Source organism: Corythoichthys intestinalis, chromosome 20 (genome assembly GCF_030265065.1).
Source record: "Corythoichthys intestinalis isolate RoL2023-P3 chromosome 20, ASM3026506v1, whole genome shotgun sequence".
NCBI lineage: Eukaryota > Metazoa > Chordata > Actinopteri > Syngnathiformes > Syngnathidae > Corythoichthys > Corythoichthys intestinalis.
Genome location: NC_080414.1, coordinates 21354525 through 21374945, shown reverse-complemented (window position 1 = coordinate 21374945; position 20421 = coordinate 21354525). Strand labels below are relative to the sequence as shown.

The following is a 20421-nucleotide window of genomic DNA, read 5'->3' as shown; positions in this document are numbered from 1 at the left end:
AGTTTAAAAAAAAAAAAAACATGTTAATTATAAAACATGTTAAGCACTGTACTGTTTACAGTATTTCCTCTTCCTATTTTTCTGGGAGTGTTGCGAACATTTATATATACCGTATTTTTCGGACTATAAGTCGCAGTTTTTTTTTTCCTCAAAGTTTGGCTGGGGGTGCGATTTATACTCTGGAGCGACTTATGTGTGAAATTATTAACACATTATTATATCATTTCACATGTTATTTTGGTGTTTTGGAGTGACACTGATGGTTTGATAAATTTTTTTAGCATGTTCTTTATGCTATAGTTATCTGAATAACTCTTATAAGCTATGTTACATTAACATACCGGCCACGTTCGCAGTTCGTTGTTCATGCAACATGGAACATTATCATACTGTACACTTATTCAGCATGTTGTTCTCTATTGTATTTTTATTTTAAATTGCCTTTCAAGATGACATATCTGTTCTATTTGTTGGATTTTATCAAGTAAATTTCCCTCAAAAATGTGACTTATACTCTGGTGCGACTTATATATGATTTTTTCCTCACATTGGGCATTTTATGGCTGGTGCGACTTATACTCAGGTGCGACTTATAGTCCCAAAAATACGGTATATATATTTATTGGGGAAATGCCATTGTATTTCTGAATTATTTTGTTACTTTTTAGCTCTTGAAAAATGAAAAAAAAAAAAAAAAAAAAAACTATATGTGTCCTGTCCAAAACAGTGCGTTTCGTTGTGCACTGCACTTCAACACAACTGCACAATACACGTTGGTGTACAAATACCATGTCAACCCCACACTTCAATTGAGGTAAAGCTATAAGTATAGGTTAGATACCATACAGCAGGCCAAAGGAATTAACAATTTTTTTTCATATAGCTTTTCCCTATAGACACACATATATTGCATATTAAAAGGTTGGTCTAGATATGAAATACCACATATAGTTTCCAATGCAGAAATGAAACAGAAAGCACTCAACAGCGTTAATTCGCATGTGCTCCGAACTGCGTCAAACGATGCAGTGAATTATTATGAACACAAGATGGCAGTAACGTACTGTAAAATTTCAGCTGCCTCTAAAGACTGGCGACTCTAGCCGCCAGCAGTCATTTAAAAAAAAAAAAAAAAATTAAAAACCCGACACTTTACACCAGATTCCGATCCTCTGAAAAATTGCCTTATAGGCTTGATTCACGATCACGTTATCGGATCGGGACATCTTTAATTCTTTGATATATCGCGATATTACGTCATGCAATTCTTATATCAATTCAAAATCCGTCTGTATCGATCCTTACAAGTGTTTTGGTGGAAATAAACAATTCAGTGGCTGCACTTCTACTCCCTCACCTGGTTGGCAGCGTGCAGCAGCATTGCCTTGCAGTCTCCTGAAGTACAACATTAGACTAGACTCCGAGTGGAGATTTGTGTACGTCGCCCTCCAGTGGTTGTCCGCAATTACTGGGGTGCTTACACAAGTATAGCAGCCCAGCGTCAGTCACTGTAAACAGGAACATCAGCTGCTGTTGTCTGTGTGCTGCGGGCGGCACACCTCAGCAATGGCGGACGGGTACTTCTGGTTGTTTTGCTTGGATTATTCATCTGAAATTTGGTCTCATTTTGGCTTTTACTGCTAAAACGAAGGCGTGGAGTTTTTAGAATCCTGCATTTAAGCAGGTTTGGACTAAAAAAGAGAAAATGTTATATGGAAAGCCATATGTTGTTCAAACATAAAACAAAAACATTTCTACTTGTAGGCTGGATGATGTTTCAGGAATAAATGTATATAAATGTATTTTTATGTCCATTTTGATTTGTTTTTTCTAAAGTGATATACAAATATTGCAATAATCATCTTCAAGTGTAGTATCGGGATTCGAATCGTATTGGCAGATATGAGGCAATACACACCCCTAAATAAAGCCCTTCAAAATCGCACCAAACTAATTAAAATCTGTAAAATAAAGCCACCAGATGAAATGACGAGGAATGTTTGAGAGCACCGTGTCAGTTAGACTTGGAATGCTTGGAAGGCTCACCAACACAAAATATACCAATGAGAGTATCTGACTTGTTTGAAGATTGTTGCGTTGGTAGCGAGCCGTTTATTCATTTACTGCCAAGCGTTTTGAGAGCAGCTGGCAGCCATTTTAGAGCATTTTTACTTATTTTCCAAGATTCCCAGAATATTGCGCTTCATGATTATACACATACAAAAAAAAAAAAAATCAACCAATGGGCAAAAAGTTTGAATGGACCATTTTCCATTCCTTAGTAATCATCAGTAGTATGTAGGTGGGTATGACCAAATACACCCATTTCTTCCAGAAACATGAGAAAATGTTTAATTATTATTATACAGAACATTGACTTTGCTTGTAAGTAATTGCTTTTGAAGCATCTCAAACAAGATATGTTGTTAAAACATCTGAACAATTGCATTCTGCCAGAAATTTTATCTATGCTTGGATGATATTTAAACAATGATAGACTTTGACAACTGTGGAACCACTTGAACTTCTCTTGTGACATAGCCCAATCAGTGACCATCCCTCTATTTCATGCTCACCACATTTTTGGCTCATTGAGGATGTTGGCCATGTTTGGGGTATCGTGTTTTTCCCCCCGCTTGGGTAGCTCCATCTGGTCCTGGCATCCTGGCACCATGCCCCCTCTGCCTCTCTGGAGTTGTGTATTCCAGCTATGTGTTGGCAATTAGCAGAGATGTTGGCACTGTGACATTCTCCCTGAGCTTGTTGTCTGCCTATGGTGTGCGTGTTTATACATATCTGCCGATAGCACACTACACAATGCATCACACTGAGAGAGCCATTTTTATGCAAACTACTTCCCAAACCGTAGACATTGATACATTCAGTAGATTCTGACAGCACAGCATCTATCAAAACTGATGATTATGAGACAACATTTTGGACATGAAATTGTGTAAGTGTACTTAATATCAATCACAAATGGGAAGGATTAGCTGTGAACATGATTTAATGTTGGCACTACGTTAAAAACTACATTAGGTAACAGTGCCAATAAAAACATCAATAATTAAATTTATGGATCTATTTATGTGCTATTACCTCCCTCAGGTCTGACATGGCAGGATGACATCACCCAGCAGGTCATCTCCCAAGAGCTCTCCAAGCTGAGGAGCCATCAGGCAGCATCGGAGGCGCCATTCGGGTCCTACGACATAGTCACGGGCAGGAATGGGAGACCCGGCCAGGCAGAGCTGAACAGGAACCTTCAGCGCTTCCTTAAAGGCTTGCAGTTCCTGCCACAGCTCCAGCCTGGAGTCCAACAAAAGGCAGTTAGCACTCAGGTGGGATTAGTACAGAGTAGTAGCCAGGCAAACAAAAGAAAAAGCTTACCATCATAGAAGTTTTGCTTGGCAACAAGTGACCAGCACAAAAATAGAGGGGGAAAACACATTTTATTAAGTCTTGTTTGTAAATGTACAGTGGGGCAAATGAGTATTGAGTCAACCACCAATTGTGCAAGTTCTAACGAGACTACACTCGTTACCTGTATTAATGGCACCTGTTTTAACTCATTATCGGTATAAAAGACACCTGTCCGCAATCTCAGTCAGTCACACTCCAAACTCCACTATGGCCTAGACCAAAGAGCTGCCAAAGGACACCAGAGGCAAAATTGGAGACCTGCACCAGGCTGGGAAGACTGAATCTGCAATAGGTGAAACGCTTGGTGTAAAGAAATCATCTGTGGGAGCAATTATTAGAAAATGGAATAATTTTCTAATAATTATTAGATTAGATCTCTAAAATACTTTCAAAAGTATATAAAGCTTTCTCATGTAGCAACTCTACTTGTCTACCAATCGAAAAATGGAGTAACGACCCTCCGGTAACATTAGATAATAAATATTGGTCTGACATCTGTAAAAATACATTTATCATGACAAAGAACAAGAACCTTCAACTTATACAGTTCAAAATACTGCACAGATGGCATTTTACTCAATCTAAAATGCACAAAATGGGGTTCTCCCAATCCGATAACTGTACAAGCTGCGACGAAGATACTTCAGATACATACTTTCATGCTCTTTGGCAATGTAAACCAATACAAGATTTCTGATCACAGGTAACCAAGAAACTTTCTTTCCTGTTGAACTGCAGGATTCCATTGTCTCCAATTCTTTGTCTGCTTGGCGATCTGAATACAGTGAATATCTCAAACCATCAAGCCCGTCCACTACTAGCAAGTTTAACGATAGCCAAAAAAAACAATATTGCTGAATTGGAAAAACAAACAAAACGTTAGCATGAACCTGCACACTGCAAATCCTGCACTGCCAGACGTGTCCCCCTGCTGAAGCCAGTACACGTCCAGGCCCGTCTGCGGTTCGCTAGAGAGCATTTGGATGATCCAGAAGAGGACTGGGAGAATGTGTTATGGTCAGATAAAACCAAAATAGAAGTTTTTGGTAGAAACACAGGTTCTCGTGTTTGGAGGAGAAAGAATACTGAATTGCATCCGAAGAACACCATACCCATTCGTAAGAAGCATTTCAAGGTCCTGGAGTGGCCTAGCCAGTCTCCAGATCTCCACCCCATAGAAAATCTGTGGAGGGAATTGAAAGTCCGTGTTGCCCAACGACAGCCCCAAAAACGTCACTGCTCTAGAGATCTGCATGGAGGAATGGGCCAAAATACCAGCAACAGTGTGTGAAAAGCTTGTGAAGAGTTACAGAAAACGTTTGGCCTCCGTTATTGCCAAGAAAGGGTACATAAGAAAGTATTGAGATTAACTTTTGGAATTGACCAAATACTTATTTTCCACCATGATTTGCAAATAAATTCTTTAAAAATCAAACAATGTGATTTTGTTTTTGTTTTTTTCCCCACATTGTCTCTCATGGTTGATGTTTACCCATGTTGGCAATTACAGGCCTCTCTAATATTTTCATTTGGGAGAACTTGCACAATTAGTGGTTGACTAAATACTTATTTGCCCCACTGTAGCCCCATTAATTCTTGAAAAGCAACAAATAACCAGAAGTAAAACATTCTGTTGATGCAACAGGTGTCAATCACACGTCAGTACTATTGTGTCCTTTGTTTCGTTTCTGTAGAATGATGGCATCAGCGATGACAGCCCTTCCGATCGTGCTCCGCCAAAGTCAGGCTGGAAAGAGACCAGCATTTACAGCCTCCAAAAGGGACCGGACCAAGCTCCCATCACCAAGGTCATCTCAAAAAGTGGCGAGGGCAGGCACCCTAAACTTAGCGCCCCCTACAAGCCCCTCTCTAACCAACTGGACCAGCTCCTTGGGGGAAGGGAACCGCCCGAGTCGAACGGAAAGCTCCGCTACCTTGGCTACGTGCGCCCGCCTCCAGATGAGATTCGAGTAGATTTTGGTTCGAAAGCCCCAAAACCCAATCTGGATGGACTTTTGTTCAGGAGTGGGTCTGGCCAATTGACTGCCAAGAAGCCCTCTCATGTTATGAATGGTAACAACTTTAAGCTCCTTGCCTCATGTAGTGTTGCTTTGCTTACTTCACTGAAATGTGGACATTTTTTGTTTGTATAATGTTAAGATTAGCCTGCAAGATAACATCAATTTACGAAGGTTCATCATTAGGAGTGGGAACCTCTTGGTACCTCACGATACGATACGATTTGCGATACAAAGCTCACGATAACGATGGTCTGACGATATGGCGATACAACGATACATTGGTCAGGAAATCATTCTAGGATATTCTACAAACAACTAATAAACAGAAAAACAAGCTTCTGCTGTGAATTGGAATGAGTTTATCACTAGTAGAAGTCCAATCCGTTTGAATTGGGAGGGTGGCAGCGAATGAACGTTCGTTCATTCGCTGCCACCCTCCCAATTCAAACTGATTGAACGTCTATGGCCATCAGTGGCAGCCAATGCCAGGCAATGAGGTAATTTTGGGCCATTTAAAGTCGTTTTCCTGTTGATTTTCAGTTACTTCCGGTTAATTTTGGGGTATTTTATGGGTATCTTCCTGTTTATTTTGAGTTACAGAACAGGAAGTGACCTGAGAATCACCCAAATGAATAGGCAGTGACTCAAACTCAACAGAAAATGACCTGTATATGCCCTAAAATGAACAGCAAGTGACCTGTAAATGGCATGAAAATTGGACAGAATGACTTAATGCTCTGGTTTTTAAATGGTAGTCTAAATGGATTGGGTGTTGAGCACCATCAATGCTGCTTTAGAGTTAACTGAGACACTATTATGATGGAAGATTTTGGTAGCAACCTATTTTAGACATTGACACCTTTTTAAAACGATGTCTCGAACCTTGGCAGGAGCATATCGATAACCGTTTAGGATACAAAGTATGAGGATATATCACCATTTCGATATTTTGTCACACCCCTATTCATCATAATTAAAATCATATTTTATTCCTCCAGACCGGTTAATGCAGGATATGATGAACCATTTGGGAGGGCACAACTTCAATATGGACCCATTGATGGCCAAAGACCTTAACCACCTGGCTGATGTCATCACCGGAGTTCTGCAAGAAGCTGAGGTGAGGCAACCTGATCCCGAGGCGCAGCCAGGACCGGGAACCGCTATGTCTGACCAGGTCACGGATGGAGACCGGGAGCAAGTGGCTGCTGTGGAATCGAACAAAGTCTTGGATACGAAACCAAACAAAGTGCTGGTTGTCAAACAGAAGGTCCCTTCCAGATTTCGACAAGGTAGTGAAACATGCACAACTAGTGACTAGCACAGGAAAGCTATGTAGAAGTCTACTTATTTTGGGGTGTTTGGAATCTTGTTTTTCCACTTGTTTCCAGGCCAACAAGAAGATAGTGCAGCTGACAAGGAGCCTGTTGACAAGGTGAATTTCAAATGAATGGTCTCACCAAGCGACAAATTGGTTTTGGCGAGGGAGAGGCATGTCTTACCCTTAGGAAATCACATTAATTGGGAAGACATCCAGTCTGGCATTTGTGGAATGTGAAGGCAAAAAAAAAAAAAAAAAAATCAACTGCATATCTTGAGCTATTATATACAGTGGGGCAAATAAGTATTTAGTCAACAACTAATTATGCAAGTTCTTCCACTTGAAAATATTAGAGAGGCCTGTAATTGTCAACATGGTTAAACCTCAACCATGAGAGACAGAATGTGGGGGAAAAAAAACTGAAAATCACATTGTTTGATTTTTAAATAATTTCTTTGCAAATCATGGTGGAAAATAAATATTTGGTCAATACCAAAAGTTCATCTCAATACTTTGTTATGTACCCTTTGTTGGCAATAACGGAGGCCAAACGTTTTCTGTAACTCTTCACAAGCTTTTCACAAACTGTTGCTGGTATTTTGGCCCATTCCTCAATGCAGATCTCCTCTAGAGCAGGGATGTTTTGGGGCTGTCGTTGGGCAACATGGACTTTCAACTCCCTCCGCAGATTTTCTATGGGGTTGAGATCTGGAGACTGGCTAGGCCACTCCAGGACCTTAAAATACTTCTTACGAAGCCACTCCTTTGTTGCCCTGGCTGTGTGTTTGGGATCATTGTCATGCTGAAAGACCCAGCCACGTCTCATCTTCAATGCCCTTGCTGATGGAAGGAGATTTTCACTCAAAATCTCTTGAAATATGGCCCCATTCATTCTTTCCTTTACACAAATCAGTCGTCCTGGTCCCTTTGCAGAAAAACAGCCCCAAAGGATGATGTTTCCACCCCCATGCTTCACAGTGGGTATGGTGTTCTTCGGATGCAATTCAGTATTCTTTCTCTTCCAAACACGAGAACCTGTGTTTCTACCAAAAAGTTCTATTTTGGTTTCATCTGACCATAATACATTTTCCCAGTCCTCTTCTGGATCATCAAATGCTCTCTAGCAAACCGAGACTGGCTTGGACGTGTACTGGCTTCAGCAGGGGGACACGTCTGGCAGTGCAGGATTTGAGTCCCTGGCGGCGCATTGTGTTACTGATAGTAACCTTTGTTACTGTGGTCGCAGCTGTAGGTCATTCACTAGGTCCCCCCGTGTGGTTCTGGGATTTTTGTTCACCGTTCTTGTTATCATTTTGACGCCACGGGGTGAGGAGGGAGTTGAAAGTCTGTGTTGCCCAGCGACAGCCCCAAAACATCACTGCTCTAGAGGAGATCTGAACGGAGGTATGGGCCAAAATACCAGCAACAGTGTGTGAAAAGCTTGTGAAGAGTTACAGAAAACGTTTGGCCTCCGTTATTGCCAACAAAGGGAACATAACAAAGTATTGAGATGAACTTCTGGTATAGACAAAATACTTATTGCCCACCATGATTTGCAAATAAATTCTTTAAAAATCAAACAATGTGATTTTCTGTTTTTTTTTTTTTTTCCCACATTGTCTCTCATGGTTGAGGTTTACCCATGTTGATAATTACAGGCTTCTCTAATATTTTCAAGTGGGAGAATTTGCACAATTAGTGGTTGACTAAATACTATTTGCCCCACTGTATATCACAATGAAATCATTTGGTAGAGGCTCATACTGTGTTTGGAAAAAGTCACTAGCCCTTAATGGCACACATTTTTTGAGACAATTTTTTCTTGATTCATCGCAGCATACTGCCATTTTCTCCAAGCTCCTCAACTATCTTGACAAGTTTGATGATTCCCCTGATGTTCAACCTGTTACTGGTGAAAAAGCAGTGGGCCTGGAGAGCATCCATAGTCGAACCACGCAGTCCCAAAGTGCCAAGAAAGTCTTCTCTGCACCCGCCAGGGAAGACTCCAGCTTGCGGTTGATCAGTGGTGCGACGCCCGATGCCCAACAATCTGACTCTGAGATGGTGAAGTGGATGCAAAAGCCTGCCGCCAATGACGTGAAGATCAAAACTCAGTTGGTCCACGTCGGACTGAAAGAGTTTTCCAGCAGAGGAAAGGACAGACATTTTGGTTACATCATAACTGGCTCAGAGTGAGTACATAGTGCTAATGACATTTAACAACAATGCAAATCAAAATGGTTAATTGTATCGTAGCTCACAATACAGTATTGGAAAACCTTCCTTCAATTATAATACTATTTGTCGTATTTTATAGGAAAGGAAACCATTTATCGAGTGGAAAAAAATCTGTGTGTTGCTGTGCTGTATTTAATAATGATACTCCGTGGGCTCAGGCTCGGTAATTGTTATCCACTGTGTCTTTCACCTCCCCTCAGGCCCTCTTTCAAATCCCTTTATTGGCGTTATCAAGTGTTGTGTCACGGGGTTGTCCTTCACCTGTGTCTCCCTGTAAAGACGCCACACTGTGTGTAGGTGCTGATGTTCCAGGAGAAAGGTTTTATTTTTTATTCTCTAAAAAGGACACGTCATCGGCCTACCGAGGAGTCTGCTGGCAGTGAGTTGATGCCAACCTGCTTATCTGACAGACAGCTCCTGACATGATGCTGGTGCTTGGGGAATAGGAGAAAAAGGCGGGATGCGAATAGAAGAGACAGAGAGTAGTACCCCCATGGGGCAGGGTTTGAGGGTAGGGGCTAGCAACAACAAGCTAGACACTCGTAGAGCTCTACGATTGCCAGAGACGACGCAGAGGGATGCAAACGTGCCTGGAATGACTTTCGTGGGGGCCGAATGATCTTAACTCTTTCTCATTCGTTCAAAGTGCTGCTGCTCTATTCGGCTGCTCTATGTGGCAGTATTGTCACAGTAGGCTTGTTTTTCTGCCACAACTTGTTCTGGTGGATCGCAACCCCCTCTTTTTCTTGGTCCGTGTGTGGCCATTCTTTGACCAATTCACAACCCCACTACACATTTAAAACCATTCTAGCACAACCTCTCACGCTTTCAAGGATGATCCAAGCGTACTTTCATATATTCGGCTAACAAGCTCACTCCTGACCTGCGATCCAACAATAATCTCCAAGCTACCACCTACCTACCTAACTGATTGACTAAATGGTGATTTAAGACAATAGCTTCAATTTTTTAAATAACTTTCAAATTTACATAAGATAACCTAGCTTCAGGGCAAACGTACAAACTCACAGGATACAGTGGTATGAAAAAGTATCCGAACCTTTTGGAATTTCCGACATTTCTGCATAAAATCCCCATCAACTGTGATCTGATCTTTGTCAAAATCACACAGATTAAAAAAGTGTCTGCTTTAGCTAAAACCACCCTAACATTTATTGGTTTTCATATTGTAATGAGGATAGTATGCACATAATGACAGAAAGGGGGAAAAATAAGTCAGTGAACAATCACATTCATATTTTCTGCCCCCCCCTCACCCCCCATAGGCAATAACTTAAACCAGACTCTTCCTGTAGCTGCAGATCAGACTAATCTTAGCCCATTCTTCTCTACAAAACTGCGGTAGTTCAGTCAGATTCCTGGGATGTCTGGAATGAATTGCAGTCTTTAGATCATGCCACAGAATCTCAATGGGGTTCAAGTCTGGACTTGGCCGCTCCAAAACGTGTATTTTGTTCTTCTGAAACCATTCTGAAGTTGATTTACTTCTGTGTTTTAGATCATTGTGTTGTTGCAGCATCCATCCTCTTTTTAGCTTCAACTGTCTGACAGACGGCCTCAGGATTTCCTGCAAAACATCCTGATAAAGTTTTGAATTAATTCTTCCATTAATGATCACAAATTGTCCAGGCCTTGAGGTAGCAAAACAGCCCCAAATCATGATGCTCCCTCCACCATGCTTCACGGTGGGGATGAGGTGTTGATGTTGGTGAGCTGTTCCATTTTTTTCCTCCACACATGACATTGTGTGTTACTCCCAAACAATTCAACTTTGGTTTCATCAGTCCACAAAATACTATGCCAAAACATCTGTGGAGTGTCCAAGCAACAATGTTTTTTTTTTTTAGACAGCTGTGGCTTCCTCCGTCGAGTCCTCCCATGAACACCATTCTTAGCCATAGTTTTACATAGAGTTGATGTCTGCATAGAGATGTTGGATTGTACCAGTGATTTCTGTAAGTCTTTAGCAGACACTCTAGGGTTCTTTTATACCTGAGTATTCTGCGCTGAACTCCTTTCGTCATCTTTGGTGGACGGCCACTCCTTGGGAGAGAAGCAACATTGCTAAACTCTTTCCATTTGTAGACAACTTCTCTGACTGTCGATTGATGGACATCCAGACTTTTAGACAAGGTTTTGTATCCTTTCCCAGCTTTATACAAATCAGCAATCGTTGATTGCAGGTCTTCAGACAGCTCTTTTGATCGAGCCATGATGCACATCCGGCAATGGCTCTCATCAAGACAATTCTTACCAGGTGTGTGTTTTATAGTGGGAAGGGCAGCTTTAAACCACTCATCAGTGATTGGGCACACATCTGACTTAAATTGTTTGGTAAAAATTAGGTCTCCTTTGGCAGAGGGTTCACTTACTTATTTTTGCCCCTTCTGTCATTGTTTGCATGCTGTCCTCATTAAAACATGAAAACCTATAAATGTTTGGGTTATTTTAGTTAAAGCAGACACTGGTTTTACATCTGTGTGATTTTAACAAAGATCAGATCACATTTGATGGGGATTTCATGCAGAAATGTGAAAATTCCAAAAGGTTTAGATACTTTTTCATACCACTTTATGTGATTCAAGCATAACCAACAAACGCCTACCTGTCAAAGTGTCCTTGGGTAAGGCAAAACTCTAATTTGCCCCCAGTGTGTTGGCAGTGCCTTGCATGACAGAAGCACCATTGGTGAATGAATATGAGATAATGTTAAAAGTAGGGCTGTCAAACGATTAAAATTTTTAATCGCGTTAATCACAGCTTAAAGATTAATTAATCGCAATTCAAACCATCCATAAAATATGCCATATTTTTCTGTAAATTATTGTTGGAGTGGAAAGATGAGACACAAGATCGATATATACATTCAACATACTGTAAATCAGTACTGTATTTGTTTTTTATAACAATAAATCAACAAGATGGCATTAACATTCTGTTAAAGCGATCCAGGGATAGAAAGACTTGTAGTTCTTAAAAGATAAATGTTAGTACAAGTAATAGAAATTTTATATTAAAACCCCTCTTAACGTTTTCATTTTAATAAAATTTGTAAAATTTTCCATCAAAAAATAAACTAGTAGCTCGCCATTGTTGATGTCAATAATTACACAATTCTCATGGTGCTGAAACCCATAAAATCAGTCGCACCCAAGCACCAGCAGAGGGCGACAAAACACCAAAAAACACAAGTAACAAGTGGACATGACACTGTACTGTCATTTTAATCTGTTTGAGCGGGGCATGTGCGTTAAATGCGTCAAATATTTTAACGTGATTAATTTAAAAAATTAATTGCCGCCCGTTAACGCGATCATTTTGACAGCCCTAGTAAAAAGGTGTAGATACACTCCATGACCTGTCATCTAAGCTTCATATATATATAACTTTCATACTTAATTTAATGTCTGTAATTCCTGCAATGCATCCTACTTGATGAACAAACAAATCACCACCCATAAAAATAAATGTGGCAAACTATGACTATGAGCAAGTCGAACCAACAGTGTTTTTTTGTTTTTTTTTAGCATACTCTGGTCCAGGGGGTCAGCAACCTGCGGCTCTGGAGCCACATGAGGCTCTTGGAACCTTCTGATGTGGCTCACATATGATTAAAATTTATTCTAGAGCTTGCAACATTAAACAAAGAATTTTAACTTCCCTTTAATAGGCAGATCAAGTCAAGATCACAGTTTTATGTCTTCAGAGAAGAGTCACGCAAGTCATTAATTCACAAACTATTTAAAGTCACGGTTGCCACTGGGAAGGTGTACCCACAAGTATTTGCTCAATTCAAAGGCGCAAAGACTGTATGAAATACCAAATGGTTAAAGGAGGCTAAAATCTATTGTTATATCAAATATGCACCACAGAATATATATCTGTATATACACACACCTACACAGTGGACCTGACGCAATCAGTTCAAAAGTCAAAACGTGCATGCGCCTTCCAATGATGACTAGTTTGTCAAAACTGGGTGGAAATAGCTCATTGAGTGTTTAAGGTTGCAGACCTCTGCAAAAATCTCACCTAACCTCCTATGATTCACGCATAACCTCTCAGTTCAGTGACTAACTTGAGCTCAGTACTGACCAAACACAAAGATCTGTGCAAAAATGTAACACTTGTTGGCGCAACCATTTTCTGAAGAAATATTCAACAGAAACCACAGGATAATCTTTAGGTATCTGAAAATTGGGCCTTGGCTCGTAGGCGGGTGATTGGGCTCAAGTCTGGCCCAATTATTTTCCTTGCTTAACTATGATTCAACAGAACATCAATTCAAGCAAAGAAAAATCCTTGAATCATTTTCAAGTTTGAATAATTTTGTTCTTGAAACACTCGGTTAGTCGTTCTTGTGTGGTCTCAATGCATTCCCTGACTTTTTGTTGACCTTGCCGCCTCTCAACGCATTTTCGGTTAAATCGACAGCAACCAAGTAGCTTTCTTGTGTGTCCTTCTCATTTATTTCGCCCCGTGCTTTTCTTCCCCCATCCCCCTTCTGCAAATTACCTTTTGTTTGGTCTATTTCCTCGGCGATTTAGTCTGCGAGAGGGAGAGAGAAAGACGACGTGGACTGAGCTGAGATGAGGCATGGCTTTATCAGACCGCCATTACACTTCACCTCCATTCCATTTGCACCTTATTATTCTCGTCTGGCGGCGAGGGGCGCGTGTTCGTGCCCGCCGCGTTTGTGTACTCTCACTTTGGGCGCGAGTGAGGGAGAGAGAGGATAGTGTGCAAAGAGCAAGAAAGATGAGAGGAGGAGGGAAATGGCAGAGAGGCACATCCATATGATGCAGCCATTACACCTCATGCAGGTTCCATTTTCACCTTATTGTTTGTTTCATTGCAGGAACAAAAGCAGGTGATTTAGAAAGCCCGTAAAGGCAGCTGATTCGCTGTCTTTTCCCTCGACACACTTTGTGTGATTCTTGGGCAGTAGGTTTGCAAATACTTTATTGTTCTTCAGGCTGTTGAGCACTTGAAGTCTGTACAAGTAAGGCTTTTAGAACTCTACAGCTGATGAAGTGCGCGTTTGATAACTGGATAGGCACTTAAAAATTCCTGTTTTTTTCCAACTGGTGATGATACGGCTTGTCAAACTAGTGGTTGGGGACAGAAATGCTTCTTGCAAGTAGCAATGGTTAAGAAAAAAACACGGAGGAGTGTGAACTAGGAAGCATTACCGAGGTCAAGCACTGCAATTTCTACTCATATGCAATGGCCCATTTGCGGCTAGGAAATAAAGACATTTTAACAGCCGACTGTGTCTAACGTTTGTCGTACCTCCAAGCATGACGCCCAGCTGTCTGTGTGCTTCCCCTTCTCACCAGCTCCCTCACCTCTGACCAGGCCATGGACTTGATGGAACGACTCACCCAGGAGCTGAAACTCCATGCCGCAGACCTCACGCAGCTCTCGTAAGTTTCCGTCCTGTCTATTTACAAAGCCATTTAGCAATCAAATCGTTTTGCGGAAAGTTAGCTGAGTGAACCACTACAGTACAAATTTTGCATCACATATAGTTTTACACTAGGACTGTCCCAAATGAATAATTTTCTCCCGATTAGTCAGCCGACTATTTTTACGATTAGTCAACTAATCTAATAATTTTTTGTATTTTTTTAAAAATTATTTTACTAATTTAGCAATTACTTTTTTGTTGACGCTTATCAATTCACAAAAACATTTTGGAACACTCAAATTCTTTATTATAGTACAAATAAACACGTAAGTTAGCACGTGATATAGCACTTTTCCACCTTTCAAGGCGCTCAACAGTATCTCGCCATCCACCTACTGGTGACGCAGCACCAGGAGCAACGAGGGGTTCAGTGTCTTGCTCAAGGACACTTAGACAAGTTCATCAGGGCAAAGAACTGAACCCACAACCTCTGGGTTGGGGGGACAACTACTCTACCACTGAGCCACGCCACCCCAAATAAACAATGAGTTCAAATGCTGATAGCATTTACTAGTGCAAAAGAATGGAATGTAAACAGATTCAGAATACTGACTTTCCAACATAATTCAAAATAATTCTTAAAAAAAAAAAAAAAAAAAAACCTAGCATTCATATTACAGTATAGTACTATATATCAGTCATAGTAATTATTAATTGCCAATCAGATTTTTCATAAAGGGTGTCATTTTAAAGCTTTTCATAGTGTAGAATCTCAATTCTAAAGTGTGTGTTTATATGACGAACATGACATGCTTTTATTCTTTAAATGTTCACCGGAAATACGTTCGCTAAACAGCTAACTTAAAGTTTACACTCCGCAAAAAAAGCACTTTTTGTCATTGCATGTGGTGTCAGTAATATTTTTTTTCTTCATTTTTTCATTTGCAAACGCTGTTAACCAGTGATTTTTCATGTTTGAAGTGTCACCATTTAACCACAAGTTTGCGTTTTGGAGAAGACTGCCAACTTTTTATAGCAGGATAAAGTAGGTTGTATTTTTTTCCCCATTCACCTCAATGTAGCAATGCTAACGTTTACAGTGTTTAATATAGATGTGTTTTCTTATTTTGTATGTCTGAACTTTAATTCTACAGCATGTGAAAGGAACTGGAGTCTCATATGCCATTAGCACGCACGCGCGCAGCGATAAAATTCAGCTGTGAAAATTATTTAATACAAGAATTATTTAATTAAAAATCTAATCATTTTTATTGAGCGTGCGCAAAATGGACTCATTGCATATCGCGTCAGGCTTAGCAACTTCAATAAAACATGTCGTTAGTTAGTTAGTTAGATGGACTTACTCCTGTCGTCTTCGAAAATTACAACTGGGTGACAGCGTAGGTTTTCATTCACGGCCGATGTGCAGCCAAGCTTGGCATTGGAGAGACAAGACACAGTAGTGTACCCTCCTTCTTTTCTTTGAAATACAGTGCCTTGCAAAAGTATTCGGCCCCCTTGAATCTTGCAACCTTTCGCCACATTTCAGGGTTCAAACATAAAGATATGAAATTTAATTTTTTTGTCAAGAATCAACAACAAGTGGGACACAATCGTGAAGTGGAACAACATTTATTGGATAATTTAAACTTTTTTAACAAATAAAAAACTGAAAAGTGGGGCGTGCAATATTATTTCGCCCCTTTACTTTCAGTGCAGCATACTCACTCCAGAAGTTCAGTGAGGATCTCTGAATGATCCAATGTTGTCCTAAATGACCGATGATGATAAATAGAATCCCATGTGTGTAATCAAGTCTCCGTATAAATGCACCTGCTCTGTGATAGTCTCAGGGTTCTGTTTAAAGTGCAGAGAGCATTATGAAAACCAAGGAACACACCAGGCAGGTCTGAGATACTGTTGTGGAGAAGTTTAAAGCTGGATTTGGATACAAAAAGATTTCCCAAGCTTTAAACATCTCAAGGAGCACTGTTCAGGCCATCATATTTAAATGGAGGGAGCATCAGACCACTGCAAATCTACCAAGACCCGGCCATCCTTCCAAACTTTCTTCTCAGACAAGGAGAAAACTGATCAGAGATGCAGCCAAGAGGCCCATGATCACTCTGGATGAACTGCAGAGATCTACAGCTGAGGTGGGAGAGTCTGTCCATAGGACAACAATCAGTCGTACACTGCACAAATCTGGCCTTTATGGAAGAGTGGCAAGAAGAAAGCCATTTCTCAAAGATATCCATAAAAAGTCTCGTTTAAAGTTTGCCACAAGCCACCTGGGAGACACACCAAACATGTGGAAGAAGGTGCTCTGGTCAGATGAAACCAAAATTGAACTTTTTGGCCACAATGCAAAACGATATGTTTGGCGTAAAAGCAACACACCTCATCACCCTGAACACGCCATCCCCACTGTCAAACATGGTGGTGGCAGCATCATGGTTTGGGCCTGCTTTTCTTCAGCAGGGACAGGGAAGATGGTTAAAATTGACGGGAAGATGGATGCAGCCAAATACAGGAACATTCTGGAAGAAAACCTGTTAGTATCTGCACAAGACCTGAGACTGGGACGGAGATTTATCTTCCAACAGGACAATGATCCAAAACATAAAGCCAAATCTACAATGGAATGGTTCAAAAATAAACGTATCCAGGTGTTAGAATGGCCAAGTCAGTCCAGACCTGAATCCAATCGAGAATCTGTGGAAAGAGCTGAAGACTGCTGTTCACAAACACTCTCCATCCAACCTCGCTGAGCTCGAGCTGTTTTGCAAGGAAGAATGGGCAAGAATGTCAGTCTGTCGATGTGCAAAACTGATAGAAACATACCCCAAGCGACTTGCAGCTGTAATTGGAGCAAAAGGTGGCGCTACAAAGTATTAACGCAAGGGGACCGAATAATATTGCACGCCCCACTTTTCAGTTTTTTATTTGTTAAAGTTTAAATTATCCAATAAATTTTGTTCCACTTCACGATTGTGTCCTACTTGTTGTTGATTCTTGACAAAAAATTAAAATTTTATATCTTTATGTTTGAAGCCTGAAATGTGACGAAAGGTTGCAAGGTTCAAGGGGGCCGAATACTTTTGCAAGGCACTGTAAGTCAATGTTTTGGACACTGGTGCGCTTTTTTGGCTTTGTGCCGCTTTCCCGCTTGCATACTGCGCGTCCGACATTCTGAACTTTTCACGCATATATTTTTTTAACCCTTCATTAACTGTCAACGGGATGTTGTGCTCGTTGACGGATTTACGTCATCGATGACGTGAACTACGTCGGGACAGCTCTATTATACACATCTGATTCACCTCAAACCAGCGGCAGATGCTTGTCTTTCAATGAGGAGAAGCTCAAATTGTGTCCACCTGTGAGTGCTTTGTGACAGTGGAGAGGCAAAGTGGCACCCGCTGCTCGGTAGGGAAAGAAACTAGAGGGCCAGAAGTCAATTCTCCAAAAAAAAAGCAGCTATAATAAAAAAAGAAACACCAGAAATAGGAGCTAAATTTTTTTCCCTAGTCATTTTTAAAGAACAAGTGTCGCCAGGATAATTATGAAAGTCTCCAGTTCAACTCTGAACAACAGAATGAAAATTGAACCTGGCTCCCGTGGATGTTAGTACGACAAGACCACTGATTCGCTCATTTCACTGTCAATCAAAAAGGTATTCAGACAAATCATCCAATCATCATACAGAGAAGCCAGCGTCGGGGCTAGCCGAGCCTCACCCACAGCCCATAGGTCCCCAGAGACGCTCAGCGGCCAATGGGTGGGATATACTCAGTCTTTAGCCAATGACTCGTCTCGTTTCGCTTTAGCGGAACAATGCGATCTCAACTCTGGAGACGCACGAGCATCCACACTATTTAAAGGACTGTGAAGCTGTGCGAATGAATGAAAAGCAAGCTCCATTAAAACCAGTGATAAGAAGCTGATTCTTGACCAAAGTTGAGCGTGTTGTAGCATATACAGTATTTAGTCTAGTGCTGCAACGATTAATCGATTAACTCGAGTATTCGATTAGATAAAAATATTCGTATTAAATTTTATTGCTTATCGTATTCGTTTAATTAAAGTGGAGTTGTAATGGTTTGTTTTGAAAGTGTTTGCTTTTAGTTTTGATTAGGGTGGATACACTGCCCTCTGGTCTGCCTAATTTCAAATGGCTGAATCCAACTGCTCCCTGTTAAGACCAACATAAGCTAATTTTTTGTTTGAGAAATGTTTTTTATGCATTCATAATTTAATTTATGGGCATATTTAGCTGTTTTTGTGGGAATATCTGAACCATTTGTTAAGAGCATTGTTAAAAAAAAAAACTCGGCATTTTATAGCATTTTAGCTAGCGGACCTTTGCTATGTAAGTTAGACAATTGTTCTTTTGTTGTACTTAGATCTACGTTTATTTTTTATACTGTTTAAGGCTCAGGTATTTTAATTTTTCATGTTCCTTATCCGATTACTCGATTATTCGAACAAACCAATTCATCGATTAATCAACTACTAAAATAATTGATAGCTGCAGCCCTAATTTAGTCAATGACATTTACACACAATATTTGATTACTTTTTTTTTTTTTTTTTTTTTTTTTTTTCGGGGAAGCTGAGCTTCACTTGCAGTCTTGGAGCAATCGCCACTGCCTAAACCGATCTTAGGAATGTCAGCTATTCAAAACTCAGAGCTGAAAACAGAATTGCCTCGTTTAAATTCTGGACCATCTTTTTAAATCGTTCGGCCTTCACAACGCTTGATGAAAAGTCATTGATGTGAACCACAAGATTACTGAAGACCGTACTCACTCTCTGGAATATATTTTCCTTGAACTAAAGTTCAAGTTTTTAAACATTCTGAGAAAAGACATTTGCGAGAAACGCTATACATCTAATTCGGCCCCATATTTTCCATGAAATTTTACGCTTCCATGTTGTTAAAGCCTTCCTACCAGCGAGTTTTCTCTGTAATTGACTACAGTTGAAATGCTCCATGTTTCCCAGAGTGGGAAAAGCATTGTGACATATTACAAGGACTGCTTTAGCCTTGAAAAACTTTGCGGCAGCACCAGTCAACGTAGGCGTTTGTTGTTTATCTGACCTTTTACTGTGTTTGACTTCTCAGTGCGCCCCTAATTACCTCCGGTTCAGTTGTGATGTGTCTTCTGTATTCAAACCACTGCCTCTGTCTCTGTACGCCTCGTCAAAGTAAAAGAACAGTCAAGCCATCAAATCCTTCTCAGTTAGAGTCAAAGAGTGAGTGGAGGCTGCAAAGATGTGGATGTGTGGATACCACACTGCAAATAGAAGTTATTCAGCAGGAGGCGGTTAATGTATTCACAAGCGACCAAACTGTCCTTGAACCCGGTCTGGTTTGCGCCAGTATTGCGGCTAGGCTGCTCGTCTGGTGTCAGGCCGTGTAGGCGGCGGCCGAGACGTGTTCGACGCCAATACAACAAGAACAAGTAGCATCCCTGTGGATACAGTATGTATTAATAACACGTGGACATCGGTATGAGAATTTAAAAAGATGGTTGGATGATGTTCTGACTTTGATGGCCTTGTATGTCTTGTAGGTGTACATATGGTACAGTACTGCACAAAAGTCTCGCTAAGCTTATTCACTGCCAGCAATTTTCAAAGTAGAGAGCCCCATCTTGCTTGCCGTTTAACACATTTTGACTGAATACCCACAGAATATCTTTGACAATACAAGAAACTAAACCGAAGCAGAAAAACTAGACTCATCTTTCACCAAAAAGTGTTTCGACCTTTTTCTGTTTAATGTTTAGGAGCAGAAAAACACTGCGGTAAGAGAAGAGAAACAAGCTTTTTGTGAAAAATGTAAAGCGGAACGGTGACTTTCATGCTATTATTCTTTGCTTCTGTGACACCTCAAACAATGAAACAACAAAAATAAATGTGAGAGAAGGCGTTTGGCAACCAAAAAGTAATGTACTTACACGAATATAACCACGAAACCG

General features: G+C 40.6%; 1 protein-coding gene across 1 annotated transcript in view; it reads left to right on the top strand.

Annotated features, from left to right (window-relative positions):
• The window catches only part of ptprn2 (protein tyrosine phosphatase receptor type N2), a 290172-nt gene that overhangs the window by 25821 nt on the left and 243930 nt on the right, over nucleotides 1-20421 (top strand). Inside the window, exons 4-9 of the mRNA XM_057823858.1 lie at nucleotides 3109-3341; nucleotides 5118-5496; nucleotides 6443-6736; nucleotides 6836-6879; nucleotides 8602-8957; nucleotides 14364-14450. Coding sequence (XP_057679841.1) covers nucleotides 3109-3341; nucleotides 5118-5496; nucleotides 6443-6736; nucleotides 6836-6879; nucleotides 8602-8957; nucleotides 14364-14450 — 1393 coding nt within the window. The remainder of the gene's footprint in view (nucleotides 1-3108; nucleotides 3342-5117; nucleotides 5497-6442; nucleotides 6737-6835; nucleotides 6880-8601; nucleotides 8958-14363; nucleotides 14451-20421) is intronic.